Genomic DNA, 15,697 nt, shown 5'->3' on the forward strand with positions numbered 1-15,697 from the left:
CCCCATGTGTCACTCCAGCCAACACCCTCCTGTCACTCCGGCCAGCTCCCCCATGTGTCACTCCAGCCAACACCCTCCTGTCACTCCAGCCAGCTCCCCCATGTGTCACTCCAGCCAACACCCTCCTGTCACTCCAGCCAGCTCCCCTATGTGTCACTCCAGCCAACACCCTCCTGTCACTCCAGCCAGCTCCCCCATGTGTCACTCCAGCCAACACCCTCCTGTCACTCCAGCCAGCTCCCCCATGTGTCACTCCAGCCAACACCCTCCTGTCACTCCAGCCAACACCCTCCTGTCACTCCAGCCAGCTCCCCATGTGTCACTCCAGCCAACACCCTCCTGTCACTCCAGCCAGCTCCCCCATGTGTCACTCCAGCCAACACCCTCCTGTCACTCCAGCCAGCTCCCCCATGTGTCACTCCAGCCAACACCCTCCTGTCACTCCAGCCAGCTCCCCCATGTGTCACTCCAGCCAACACCCTCCTGTCACTCCAGCCAGCTCCCCCATGTGTCACTCCAGCCAACACCCTCCTGTCACTCCAGCCAGCTCCCCCATGTGTCACTCCAGCCAACACCCTCCTGTCACTCCAGCCAGCTCCCCCATGTGTCACTCCAGTCAACACCCTCCTGTCACTCGAGCCAGCTCCCCCATGTGTCACTCCAGCCAACACCCTCCTGTCACTCCAGCCAGCTCCCCCATGTGTCACTCCAGCCAACACCCTCCTGTCACTCCAGCCAGCTCCCCCATGTGTCACTCCAGTCAACACCCTCCTGTCACTCCAGCCAGCTCCCCCATGTGTCACTCCAGCCAACACCCTCCTGTCACTCCAGCCAGCTCCCCCATGTGTCACTCCAGTCAACACCCTCCTGTCACTCCAGCCAGCTGCCCCATGTGTCACTCCAGTCAACACCCTCCTGTCACTCCAGCCAGCTGCCCCATGTGTCACTCCTGCTAGCACCCTCCTATGTCACTCCAGCCAGCACCCTCCTATGTCACTCCAGCCTGCTCTCCCATGTGTCACTGCTGCCAAGACCCTGCTGTGTCACTCCAGCCAGCTCTCCCGTGTCACTCCAGCCAGCTGCCCCATGTGTCACTCCTGCTAGCACCCTCCTATGTCACTCCAGCCAGCTCCCCCATGTGTCACTCCAGCCAGCTCTCCCATGTGCCACTACTGCCAAGACCCTGCTGTGTCACTCCAGCCAGCTCTCCCATGTGTCACTGCTGCCAAGACCCTGCTGTGTCACTCCAGCCAGCTCTTCCATGTGTCGCTCCAGCCAACACCCTCCCACGTCACTCCTGCCAGGACCCTCCTGTGTCTCTCCAGCCAGTTCTCTCACGTGTCACTCCTGCCAACACCCTCCTGTCACTCCAGCCAGCTCTCCCATGTGTCACTGCTGCCAAGACCCTGCTGTGTCACTCCAGCCAGCTCTTCCATGTGTCACTCCTGCTAGCACCCTCCTATGTCACTCCAGCCAGCTCCCCATGTGTCACTCCTGCTAGCACCCTCCTATGTCACTCCAGCCAGCTCTTCCATGTGTCACTCCTGCTAGCACCCTCCTATGTCACTCCAGCCAGCTCCCCATGTGTCACTCCTGCTAGCACCCTCCTATGTCACTCCAGCCAGCTCTTCCATGTGTCACTCCTGCTACCACGCTCCTATGTCACTCCAGCCAGCACCCCATGTGTCACTCCTGCCAGGACCCTCCTGTGTCTCTCCAGCCAGTTCTCCCACGTGTCACTCCTGCCAACACCCTCCTGTCACTCCAGCCAGCTCTCCCATGTGTCACTGCTGCCAAGACCCTGCTGTGTCACTCCAGCCAGCTCTTCCATGTGTCACTCCTGCTAGCACCCTCCTATGTCACTCCAGCCAGCTCTCCCATGTGTCACTGCTGCCAAGACCCTGCTGTGTCACTCCAGCCAGCTCTTCCATGTGTCACTCCTGCTAGCACCCTCCTATGTCACTCCAGCCAGCTCCCCATGTGTCACTCCTGCTAGCACCCTCCTATGTCACTCCAGCCAGCTCCCCATGTGTCACTCCTGCTAGCACCCTCCTATGTCACTCCAGCCAGCTCCCCATGTGTCACTCCTGCTACCACCCTCCTATGTCACTCTAGCCAGCTCCCCCGTGTCACTCCAGCCAAATCTCCCATGTGCAACTACTGCCAAGACCCTGCTGTGTCACTCCAGCCAGCTCTGCCATGTGTCACTCTATCACTCCCTCATGTATCACTACAGCCCCCCCATCAACTCGTGCCTTTGCAGCAGTCCCTAATGTGTCCTCTGTTTGCTGGTGGGTGTCTCACCTCTAGTGTCTGACTCCTTCAGTTTTCAGTCCCTGTAGTGCTGCTGCGTGTCTGGCTGGAGTGCAGCGGTTGGGAGCCACATTTGAATAAAGAAAGAGCCACATGCGGCTCAAGAGCCACAGGTTGGCCACCGCTTTCCTATATCATATACAGACCCGGACCTGTAGACCTCACCTACCACCTCTATCATGTACAGACCTGGACCTGTAGACCTCACATAGCTCGTATATCATATACAGACCCAGACATGTAGAGCTCACATGGCCCATCTATTATGTACAGATATGGACCTGTAGACTTCACATACCACCTCTATCATGTACAGACCTGGACCTGTAGACCTCACATAGCTCCTATATCATATACAGACTTGGACCTATAGACCTCACATAGCTCCTATATCATATACAGACTTGGACCTATAGACCTCACATAGCTCCTATATCATATACAGACTTGGACCTATAGACCTCACATAGCTCCTATATCATATACAGACTTGGACCTATAGACCTCACATAGCTCCTATATCATATACAGACCCGGACATGTAGAGCTCACATGGCCCATCTATTATGTACAGATATGGACCTGTAGACCTCACATGGCCCATCTTTTATATATACCCACCAGGACCTATAGGCCTCACAGAGCTCCTCTATCATGTGCAGACCTAGAGCTGTAGAACTCACAGAGCTCCTCTATCATGTACAGACCTGGACTGTAGACCTCACATAGCTTCTCTATCATGTACAGACCTGGACCTGTAGACCTCATATAACTCCTCTATCATGTACAGACCTGGACCTGTAGACCTCAGTCACCTCACATACCCCTTCTAATATGTACAGATCTAGACCTGTAGACCTGACATACCCCATCTATCATGTACAGGCCTGGACTCGTATACCTCACATAGCTTTTCTATCATGTGTAGACCTGGACCTATAGACTTCACATAGCTTCTCTATCATGTACAAACCTGGACCTGTAGACCTCACATAGCTCCTTTATCATGTACAGACCTGGACCTGTAGACCTCACATACCCCTTCTATCATGTACAGACCTGGACCTGTAGACCTCACATAGCTCCTATATCATATACAGACTTGGACCTATAGACCTCACATAGCTCCTATATCATATACAGACTTGGACCTGTAGACCTCACATAGCTCCTATATCATATACAGATCCAGATAAACTTCAAACATGGACCTCTTTACACCACAAACATCCCCTCTATAATATCCCTACCCCTCTATCATGTACGGACCTGGACCCATAGACCTCACATAAACCCCTCTATCATGTATAGACATATACTCATAAGCCTTAGATAGCCCCTCTATCATGTACAGACCTGGACCTGTAGACCTCACATAGCTCCTCTATCATGTACACACCTGGACACATTAACCTCACATAGCTCCTCTATCGTGTACAGCCATAGACCCATAAACACCTTATGTACAGACCTGGACCTATAGATTTCACATGGCCCATCTATTATGTACAGATCTGGACCTGTAGACCTCACCTACCACCTCTATCATGTACAGACCTGGACCTGTAGACCTCACATAGCTCCTATATCATATACAGACCTGGACCTATAGATTTCACATGGCCCATCTATTATGTACAGATCTGGACCTGTAGACCTCACCTACCACCTCTATCATGTACAGACCTGGACCTGTAGACCTCACATAGCTCCTATATCATATACAGACCCGGACATGTAGACCTCACATGGCCCATCTATTATGTACAGATATGGACCTGTAGACCTCACATGGCCCATCAATTATATATACATCAGGACCTATAGGCCTCACAGAGCTCCTCTGTCATGTGCAGACCTAGATCTGTAGAACTCACAGAGCTCCTCTATCATGTACAGACCTGGACTGTAGACCTCACAGAGCTCCTCTATCATGTACAGACCTGGACTGTAGACCTCACATAGCTTCTCTATCATGTACAGACCTGGACCTGTAGACCTCACATAACTCCTCTATCATGTACAGACCTGGACCTGTAGACCTCAGTCACCTCACATACCCCTTCTAATATGTACAGATCTGTACCTGTAGACCTCACATACCCCATCTATCATGTACAGGCCTGGACTCGTAGACCTCACATAGCTTCTCTATCATGTGTGGACCTGGACCTGTAGACTTCACATAGCTTCTCTATCATGTACAAACCTGGACCTGTAGACCTCACATAGCTCCTTTATCACGTACAGACCTGGACCTGTAGACCTCACATACCCCTTCTATCATGTACATACCTGGACCTGTAGACCTCACATACCCAATCTATCATGTACAGACCTGGACCTGTAGACCTCACATAGCTCCTATGTCATGTACAGACCTGGACCTGTACACCTCACATAGCTTCTCTATCATGTACAGACCTGGACTTGTAGACCTTACATAGCTCCTACATCATGTACAGACCTGGACCTGTAGACCTCACATACCCCATCTATCATGCACAGGCATGGATTCGTAGACCTCACATAGCTACTCTATCATGCACACACCTAGAGAGTCATCTCCCTCAAATACCCCTAAGAATGCACACCAGCCAAGTATATCTCAACACAAGTTTTATTTCACCTAGACAAATACGAATTTGATAATAATATTTTGTCATATACTGCGAGAGGTATTTCTGAGGTGTACACCTTCCACACATCTATTATTAACCCCACTGAATACTATGGGCCTGATTCAGAGGAGGATACTGCTACGTCCGCTCTTGCACCTGTTGCGGAGTCGTTGCGGCTGCGATAATATGCAAATGCTAGTATCAGCCATTTCCCATTTTCAGCATCTCTGTGCACTGTTATACCACCACCATCGATCGCACCATCGCCACTTGCACTAGCCCTATGACAGCTGCAGTTTCTCCATCTGACTATGTCACAGAGGCTGCTCTCACTGACATGCCCGCGACACTCCCATACCACCCACGCAGTTCTAGCCACCTCACAGTCATTGCCCAGGAACGCTAATCGCTTTGCTGCCCCACTTCTGACACCATCGGGCATAAGCAGTTGCAAATAATCGCTCGCCTACGTGACCGTTGGCATTGCGTGTGCCTCTGAATCATGCCCTGTGACCAATCTCAGCTGTTCCCCACAAGGTGTCTGCTGACACGACATTATATGTGGGGACCTACAGAAAAGGTCAGCTTCTGAGGCTGAAATAAATGTGGGGTCCTGAATCTCACACCTGCTGTAGGATATCACGGAGAGAACATTCCCACCATTGCCTGTAGGGCTAAACTCTCTCACCCCCTGCGAAGACCATCTTTTTCCATAGCTGGGACTCCAAGATCTTGTCATGAGGGTAGAATCCCTTGTCGATCATGAAGAGAATCATTATGACGGCTATAGTGCGCAAGATCACGAGGTGGCTGCCGGTTAGCAGGGAGGCGCAGGCCAGGATGGCGGAGGCGTATGGGCAGGGCAGCCCTTGGTACATGAAAGGAATTCCTATATAGGAGACACGTTCTGTTCAGTAACATGTATAGGAGCATACAAGGACAACACACAGAGGCCGCAGATGCGGGATTGCGTTACATGTATGGACACCGATACGCTGGTGACTGAAAATGGCTCTTACCACTTGAGTAGAAACAAAGGCGCGTGAAAACAGCCAGAACGTAGACCATCACCAGGAGGCCATCCAGCAGGCCACTCGTGTGCAGCAGTAATGCTGTGGCCAGACCAAATGACGTGAAATCAGCAAAGTCATCCAGCTTTGCACCTGGAAACCGAGAAAGAGACCTGGGCGGTTATAGTGACTCCGTACAGACTGGCAGAGCAGCATCTTATACACAGTGTGGCTGGTGCAGAACCTGTGCTCGTCTGTGTAGTGCACGTTGCCTGAATTCATGCTGCGCATGCACAGAGAGCGAGCACACGTATGTGCGGCAATGCAGAACCCTATGCATTTAGCACAGATCAAACCTTCTGACCGGTGAGGGGGTCCGAGGGTCGTTGTCTCATGTTGGGTTAGCTCGGTAATGGTATTACGCATGTACAGCCCACGCAGACTCTATAGCCGGGATACACCAACGGAACCAGACTCTATAGCCGGGATACACCAATGGCACCGAACTCTATAGCTGGGATACTCCGACGGCACCAGACTATATAGCCGGGATACACCGACAGCACCAGACTATATAGCCGGGATACACCGACGGCACCAGACTATATAGCCGAGATACACCGACGGCACCAGACTATATAGCCGGGATACACCGATGGAACCAGACTCTATAGCCGGGATACACCAACGGAACCAGACTCTATAGCCGGGATACACCAATGGCACCGGACTCTATAGCTGGGATACTCCGATGGCACCAGACTATATAGCCGGGATACACCGACAGCACCAGACTATATAGCTGGGATACACCGACAGCACCAGACTATATAGCCGGGATACACCGACAGCACCAGACTATATAGCCGGGATACACCGACGGCACCAGACTATATAGCCAGGATACACCGACGGCACCAGACTATATAGCCGGGATACACCGATGGAACCAGACTCTATAGCCGGGATACACCAACGGAACCAAACTCTATAGCCGGGATACACCAATGGCACCGGACTCTATAGCTGGGATACTCCGATGGCACCAGACTATATAGCCGGGATACACCGACAGCACCAGACTATATAGCCGGGATACACCGACGGCACCAGACTATATAGCCGGGATACACAGACGGCACCAGACTATATAGCCGGGATACACAGACGGCACCAGACTATATAGCCGGGATACACCAATGGCACCAGACTATATAGCCGGGATACATCGACGGCACCAGACTATATAGCCGGGATACACCAATGGCACCGGACTCTATAGCTGGGATACTCCGATGGCACCAGACTATATAGCCGGGATACACCGACAGCACCAGACTATATAGCCGGGATACACCGACAGCACCAGACTATATAGCCGGGATACACCGACGGCACCAGACTATATAGCCGGGATACACAGACGGCACCAGACTATATAGCCGGGATACACCAATGGCACCAGACTATATAGCCGGGATACATCGACGGCACCAGACTATATAGCCGGGATACACCAACGGAACCAGACTATATAGCCGGGATACACCAATGGCACCGGACTCTATAGCTGGGATACTCCGATAGCACCAGACTATATAGCCGGGATACACCGACGGCACCAGACTATATAGCCGGGATACACCAACGGAACCAGACTCTATAGCCGGGATACACCAATGGTACCGGACTCTATAGCTGGGATACTCCGACGGCACCAGACTATATAGCCGGGATACACCGACAGCACCAGACTATATAGCCGGGATACACCAACGGAACCAGACTATATAGCCGGGATACACCAATGGCACCGGACTCTATAGCTGGGATACTCCGATAGCACCAGACTATATAGCCGGGATACACCGACGGCACCAGACTATATAGCCGGGATACACAGACGGCACCAGACTATATAGCCGGGATACACCAATGGCACCGGACTCTATAACTGGGATACTCCGATAGCACCAGACTATATAGCCGGGATACACCAGTGGCACCAGAATATATAGCCGGGATACACCAACGGAACCAGACTCTATAGCCGGGATACACCAATGGTACCGGACTCTATAGCTGGGATACTCCGATGGCACCAGACTATATAGCCGGGATACACCGACGGCACCAGACTATATAGCCGGGATACACAGACGGCACCAGACTATATAGCCGGGATACACAGACGGCACCAGACTATATAGCCGGGATACACCAATGGCACCAGACTATATAGCCGGGATACATCGACGGCACCAGACTATATAGCCGGGATACACCAATGGCACCGGACTCTATAGCTGGGATACTCCGATGGCACCAGACTATATAGCCGGGATACACCGACAGCACCAGACTATATAGCCGGGATACACCGACAGCACCAGACTATATAGCCGGGATACACCGACGGCACCAGACTATATAGCCGGGATACACAGACGGCACCAGACTATATAGCCGGGATACACCAATGGCACCAGACTATATAGCCGGGATACATCGACGGCACCAGACTATATAGCCGGGATACACCAACGGAACCAGACTATATAGCCGGGATACACCAATGGCACCGGACTCTATAACTGGGATACTCCGATAGCACCAGACTATATAGCCGGGATACACCAGTGGCACCAGAATATATAGCCGGGATACACCAACGGAACCAGACTCTATAGCCGGGATACACCAATGGTACCGGACTCTATAGCTGGGATACTCCGATGGCACCAGACTATATAGCCGGGATACACCGACAGCACCAGACTATATAGCCGGGATACACCAACGGAACCAGACTATATAGCCGGGATACACCAATGGCACCGGACTCTATAGCTGGGATACTCCGATAGCACCAGACTATATAGCCGGGATACACCGACGGCACCAGACTATATAGCCGGGATACACAGACGGCACCAGACTATATAGCCGGGATACACCAATGGCACCGGACTCTATAACTGGGATACTCCGATAGCACCAGACTATATAGCCGGGATACACCAGTGGCACCAGAATATATAGCCGGGATACACCAACGGAACCAGACTCTATAGCCGGGATACACCAATGGTACCGGACTCTATAGCTGGGATACTCCGATGGCACCAGACTATATAGCCGGGATACACCGACAGCACCAGACTATATAGCCGGGATACACCGACGGCACCAGACTCTATAGCCGGGATACACCGACGGCACCAGACTATATAGCCGGAATACACCGACAGCACCCGACTATATAGCCGGGATACACCGACAGCACCAGACTATATAGCCGGGATACACCGACGGCACCAGACTATATAGCCGGGATACACAGACGGCACCAGACTATATGGCCGGGATACACCAATGGCACCAGACTATATAGCCGGGATACATCGACGGCACCAGACTATATAGCCGGGATACACCGATGGAACCAGACTATATAGCCGGGATACACCAACGGAACCAGACTATATAGCCGGGATACACCAATGGCACCGGACTCTATAGCTGGGATACTCCGATAGCACCAGAATATATAGCCGGGATACACCAACGGAACCAGACTCTATAGCCGGGATACACCAATGGCACCGGACTCTATAGCTGGGATACTCCGATGGCACCAGACTATATAGCCGGGATACACCGACGGCACCAGACTATATAGCCGGGATACACAGACGGCACCAGACTATATAGCCGGGATAATAGGATTTTGGTACTTACCAGGTAAATCCTTTTCTTTGAATCCATAGGGGGCACTGGAGTACTCTTGGGATATGGACGGCTTAGCAGAAACAAAGGCACTGAATATTTAAATTTAGAACTCTCCACCCCTCCATATCCCAGAGTACCTCAGTGTAGTATCTCAGTGTTTTTTACTGAGCCGAACAGGAACTATAGAGAGGTTGGCAATGGAGAATTCCTATAACATAACGGACAACAACAAAGTTGACACATAACGTTACTGACAACGAAACAGTTAACACCATAACCGATAGAACCTTATAATTGAACCAGTCGGTGAAAATGTGTTACCATAAGATCCCCTGAGCTTAATACAACCCAGGTAAAACTGCTCTGGGTGGGCGTCCAGTGCCCCCTATGGATTCAAAGAAAAGGATTTACCTGGTAAGTACCAAAATCCTATTTTCTTTTTCATCCACTAGGGGTCACTGGAGTACTCTTGGGAGGTACCAAAGCTTCCCCCGTGGGCGGGAGAGCTGTTTGACACCTGTAACACTAGGCGGCCAAAGCTAGATGCTGATGCCGCAAACGTATCAAACTTGTAAAAGCGCACAAATGTGTGCACTGAAGACCATTTAGCCGCACGGTCAAGCTGTGTCGTAGAAGCTCCACGACCAGCTGGCCATGACGTTCCCACAGAACCTGTGGGATGAGCTATTACTGATGTAGACGACTGTAACTTAGCCTTAAGGTAAGCCTGACGTATAGTCAGTTCTATCCATCTGGATAAGGTCTGCTGAGAAGCTGGCCAACCCCACTTGGCAGCATCATAGAGAACAAACAACGTATCCGTATTACGAACTGTAGACGTCCGGGACATATAAACGCGTAATGCGCGTACCACATACAGAATTCTAGAATGTACTGTCAACACAGGAACCACTATTGGTTGATTGACGTGAAAAGATGACACTAGCTTTGGTAAGAAATCGGAAATCGTCCGAAGTTAAGCTCTGTCATCAGGAAACACCAAATACGGTGGCTTGCAAGACAAGGCACCCAAATTTGAAAAACGCCTTGCCGAAGCTAAGGCTAGAAGAAAAAACGTTTTCCAAGTCAGAAACTTAATATCCACTTGCTGTAAGGGTTCAAAATATGAAGACTGTAAGAAATCTGAACCCAAATTCAAGTCCCATGGCGCTGTAAGTGGGATAAATGGAGGCTGTACTCTGAGGACACCCTGCAGAAAAATGTGTACCGACGGCAATGGAGCCAATCGTCTTTGAAAATAAATTGACAACACAGATACCTGCACCTTCAGTGTAGATAAACGCAGTCCTCCATCCAACCCCGTCTGTAAAAATAACAGAATACGGGTACTTGAAAAATGATGTCGGAAACTTCCGAGCTTCACACCAACCTATATAGGCACGCCAAATTCTGTAATAATGAGCTGCCGTAACCGGCATCCTAGCTCGTAACATGGTTGGTATAACCGATACTGTAATGCCCTCTCTTTCTTCTGAAGAGGGCGGTCTCAACAACCACCTCGTCAACCGCAGCCGCGCTAAAAAGGGGTAAAAGAACGGCCCCTGTTGTAACGGGTTGGACGTAGTATGAGCGGCCAAGGATCGTCTGCGAGTAGTCCTCGGAGATTCGAGAACCAAACTCTCCGAGACCCATGAGATATCACTAGTATGACTGTGACAGACTCTCTTATGATCCGTTTTAGCAACGGAGAAAACAGCGGAAAACGGTGGAAACAGATACACGAGGCTGTACGGCCACGCGATTGTGAGAGCATCCACCGCCACTGCCCTTGGGAACTGTCGTTCTGGACACATACTGGGCGTTTGTAATTGTGGCGAGATCCCATCATGTCCACCTGAGGGTAACCCCACCTGTGGACCAACCTGTGAAACACCTCTGGATTTAATGCCCAGTCTCCTGGATGAAAATCCCGACGGCTGAGATCATCTGTCTAACAGATGTCCACTCCCGGAATGAACCCAGTCTACAATATCACCTTGTGGTATTCTGGGCAATTGAGGATTCGAGCTACTTCCCGCATTGCCATGCGGCTTCTCGTTCCTCCCTGGTTGTTGTGTATGCGACTGCCGTCGCGTTGTGTGACTGGCCTTGGACAGTCTGAGAGCGAAGCATGTAGTGCATAGTAAATTGCACGGAGTTCCAGGACCTTTATAGACAGCAATCTGTCGTGATCCGTTTAGAAACCCTGTCGCTGACCATTTTAACTACAACTCCCCAACCTCTGAGACTCTCGCCCAGAGTAGAGACACCCTCGCCCCCCTGTGGGATACGCGAGTGAAAACCTCCGAACTGAAGCGCTTCGAAAGCCCATCATTGTTCCTAATAGGCGAATACACCAATGTACCGATAGTGTGCGTGGCTTGAGCACTAATTGTACCAGATGGCATATCATCTGTTCTTTCTGGTGTAGTAGGTAAATTCTTTGATTTACCGTATCTGGAATCATACCTAGGAATTGAAGTCGTTGAGACGGAATTAGATGCGATTGTTTTTGAACTTGACACTGCAACCGTGGTGTACGTTAGCAGCGCAAGTCGGAGGAGCATCTGTTGAGACGGAGCTCTTATGAGCAGATCGTCTAAGTATGGAACGATTGTCACTGCCAGGGATCTGAGATGAGCTATCATCACAAACATCACTTTGGTGAATACCCGAGGCGCTGAGAAGAGGCCAAACGGTAGAACCTGAAACGGTTAATGGTTGTGGCGTATTGCAAAACGCAAGAACCTGTGATGAGGTGACCAAACCGGAATGTGTAAGTACGCATCCTGGAGATCAAACACAATCATGCAATCTTGTGGCTCCAAAAATGCAAATACTAACCGCAGAAAATCCATCTTCAATCTGTAGTAAGTGACTTGCTGATTGAGACTGCGACGGAGCCCTCCGGCTTCGGTACCACAAACAGACGGGAATAATAACCCTGACTTTGTTGGTGTACCAGGCTTGGAAATAAAAACTGCTGAAACCAGCAGAAACTGAATGGCAACCTGCCAAAACGCCTAATTTCGTCCGACAGAGGCAGTCCTGTCTTTTACCCTAAATAGCGGATACATCCATGAGTGGATGGCTGGAAACCCGGGCAATGTAACGTGTAAAGGCGCACTCCCACAATTGGAAATTCGAGATGGGCTGAGAGCCCGTCAAGCCACTGGCTTGTTGTGACTTTAGCGCCCTGGCGTTACAAGGCGTGACTGTTTTTGTACCACAGCCTTGAAAAGACTGAAGTCTAAAAGCTTTAAACGCCGGACCAGAGTATTTCCGGCTTGATACCGGAGGAGGCCATTTTGTCCAATTTAGGACCAAACAACTTCTGGCCTTGTCGTGCTGAAACTAGCGACGATGAAAAACGAGAAGCAAGGTAACCGGCGGCAGCAGACGCTGTACAGAGATACTCAGCAGCTTCTCATTAACGATAAGTATAACGTGATAGTCATTGTTTCCATACACAGAGCGCCCTAGTGACCCAAATGTATCTTGGGTCTTTATAAGGTTTGACACAGACAAATTCACCAATGGCGAATTCTCCAATTTAGATGTCACTGTGTGGAAACGGGTAAATAGCCTTAAATCTTAGTAAGATATCCTAAATAAGAAAACCATTGAAGATCTGTCGTTTAGTAAATACAACGGATTACATGTTAGAGGCTCCTTATTCTCTGTAAATTGAGATGTTAGAGGCTCCTTATTCTCTGTAAATTTCAGAGACTGACTCACTGGTCATTAGCAATGTATGGTTGTCAAAACCCGCACTATCTGACTGTCTAATGTGCCCTCCTCACTCGTATTTAGCGCTGTGAGGTTTGACATAGAATTGTCAGGACTGCAACATAGAAGAAATGTTTAAATTATAAGACCAGTTAAATTAACACCCTGGTATCCAAAGTGAAATTGGACTGAGACTCCTCCGTTAAAGCTGGCGGAGTAACTTCCGAGACTCCGATGTTACCGCTCCTGTCGAGCGGAGTCAATTTGAATTGCCAATGCTTCACATAGGATCTGGGAATGAACCGGCTTCCGGAGTGGAAACCTACAAAACATACTGAACATGTGGTAGATTTATGTCCAGACTTTTGTTTAAAAGTATTTTTAGTCTGTGCTGGAGCCTTACTCCTTATGCCGACAGACAACACAATAGGCAAAGGGCAGACACTTGCACGACTCAGTAAAATTATTACTTAAGGTGTGTAATATATATCTATCTATTTATGGCCGAAATGCAGTTCACATGGCCAGCCTATGCGAAACCTGAACCAAACTTCCCACTAACACCCCTGCGCCTCCGGTGGAGTAGAGATGTAGGGCAGGAATGTTCTGGAATTACAAACTGGAAGAAACAGGAAGCATGGTTAAAATGGCCCCCATGCCATGCTTACACTGATAATCACAGTTACAATGGCTACAGTGTTAACATAGGCTCAATAGCCTATTATACAGTGATAATCACAGGCAGGGTACAATACATGCTGTAGTGTAATATAGGCTGAATAGCCTATTATACAGTGATAATCACAGGCAGGGTACAATACATGCTGTAGTGTAATATAGGCTGAATAGTCTATTATACAGTGATAATCACAGGCAGGTCACAATACATGCTGTAGTGTAATATAGGCTGAATAGCCTATTATACAGTGATAATCACAGGCAGGTCACAATACATGCTGTAGTGTAATATAGGCTGAATAGTCTATTATACAGTGATAATCACAGGCAGACCACAATACATGCTGTAGTGTAATATAGGCTGAATAGTCTATTATACAGTGATAATCACAGGCAGGGTACAATACATGCTGTAGTGTAATATAGGCTGAATAGCCTATTATACAGTGATAATCACAGGCAGTCCACAATACATGCTGTAGTGTAATATAGGCTGAATAGCCTATTATACAGTGATAATCACAGGCAGGTCACAATACATGCTGTAGTGTAATATAGGCTCAATAGCCTATTATACAGTGATAATCACAGGCAGACCACAATACATGCTGTAGTGTAATATAGGCTGAATAGCCTATTATACAGTGATAATCACAGGCAGGTCACAATACATGCTGTAGTGTAATATAGGCTGAATAGTCTATTATACAGTGATAATCACAGGCAGGTCACAATACATGCTGTAGTGTAATATAGGCTGAATAGCCTATTATACAGTGATAATCACAGGCAGTCCACAATACATGCTGTAGTGTAATATAGGCTGAATAGCCTATTATACAGTGATAATCACAGGCAGGGTACAATACATGCTGTAGTGTAATATAGGCTGAATAGTCTATTATACAGTGATAATCACAGGCAGGTCACAATACATGCTGTAGTGTAATATAGGCTGAATAGTCTATTATACAGTGAAAATCACAGGCAGGTTACAATACATGCTGTAGTGTAATATAGGCTGAATAGCCTATTATACAGTGATAATCACAGGCAGGGTACAATACATGCTGTAGTGTAATATAGGCTGAATAGCCTATTATACAGTGATAATCACAGGCAGGTCACAATACATGCTGTAGTGTAATATAGGCTGAATAGCCTATTATACAGTGATAATCACAGGCAGGTCACAATACATGCTGTAGTGTAATATAGGCTGAATAGCCTATTATACAGTGATAATCACAGACAGGTTACAATACATGCTGTAGTGTAATATAGGCTCAATAGCCTATTATACAGTGATAATCACAGGCAGTCCACAATACATGCTGTAGTGTAATATAGGCTGAATAGTCTATTATACAGTGATAATCACAGGCAGGTCACAATACATGCTGTAGTGTAATATAGGCTGAATAGCCTATTATACAGTGATAATCACAGGCAGGGTACAATACATGCTGTAGTGTAATATAGGCTGAATAGCCTATTATACAGTGATAATCACAGACAGGTTACAATACATGCTGTAGTGTAATATAGGCTCAATAGCCTATTATACAGTGATAATCACAGGCAGTCCACAATACATGCTGTAGTGTAATATAG

At 48.9% G+C, this 15,697-nt stretch overlaps 1 protein-coding gene across 4 annotated transcripts in view; it reads right to left on the reverse strand.

Annotated features, from left to right (window-relative positions):
* The window catches only part of TMEM269 (transmembrane protein 269), a 54,335-nt gene that overhangs the window by 5,059 nt on the left and 33,579 nt on the right, over positions 1 to 15,697 (reverse strand). For all 4 annotated transcript variants that reach the window (XR_010188502.1, XM_063942045.1, XM_063942046.1 and 1 more), the window contains 2 exons: positions 5,954 to 6,097; positions 5,623 to 5,823 (listed from right to left, as the gene is read on the reverse strand). Coding sequence is in view for 3 of the 4 variants with exons in the window: in XM_063942045.1 (XP_063798115.1) it covers positions 5,623 to 5,823; positions 5,954 to 6,097 (345 nt within the window). In the remaining variant the exon portion in view is untranslated. The remainder of the gene's footprint in view (positions 1 to 5,622; positions 5,824 to 5,953; positions 6,098 to 15,697) is intronic.

This window comes from Pseudophryne corroboree, chromosome 10 (assembly GCF_028390025.1).
Source record: "Pseudophryne corroboree isolate aPseCor3 chromosome 10, aPseCor3.hap2, whole genome shotgun sequence".
Taxonomy (NCBI): Eukaryota; Metazoa; Chordata; class Amphibia; order Anura; family Myobatrachidae; genus Pseudophryne; species Pseudophryne corroboree.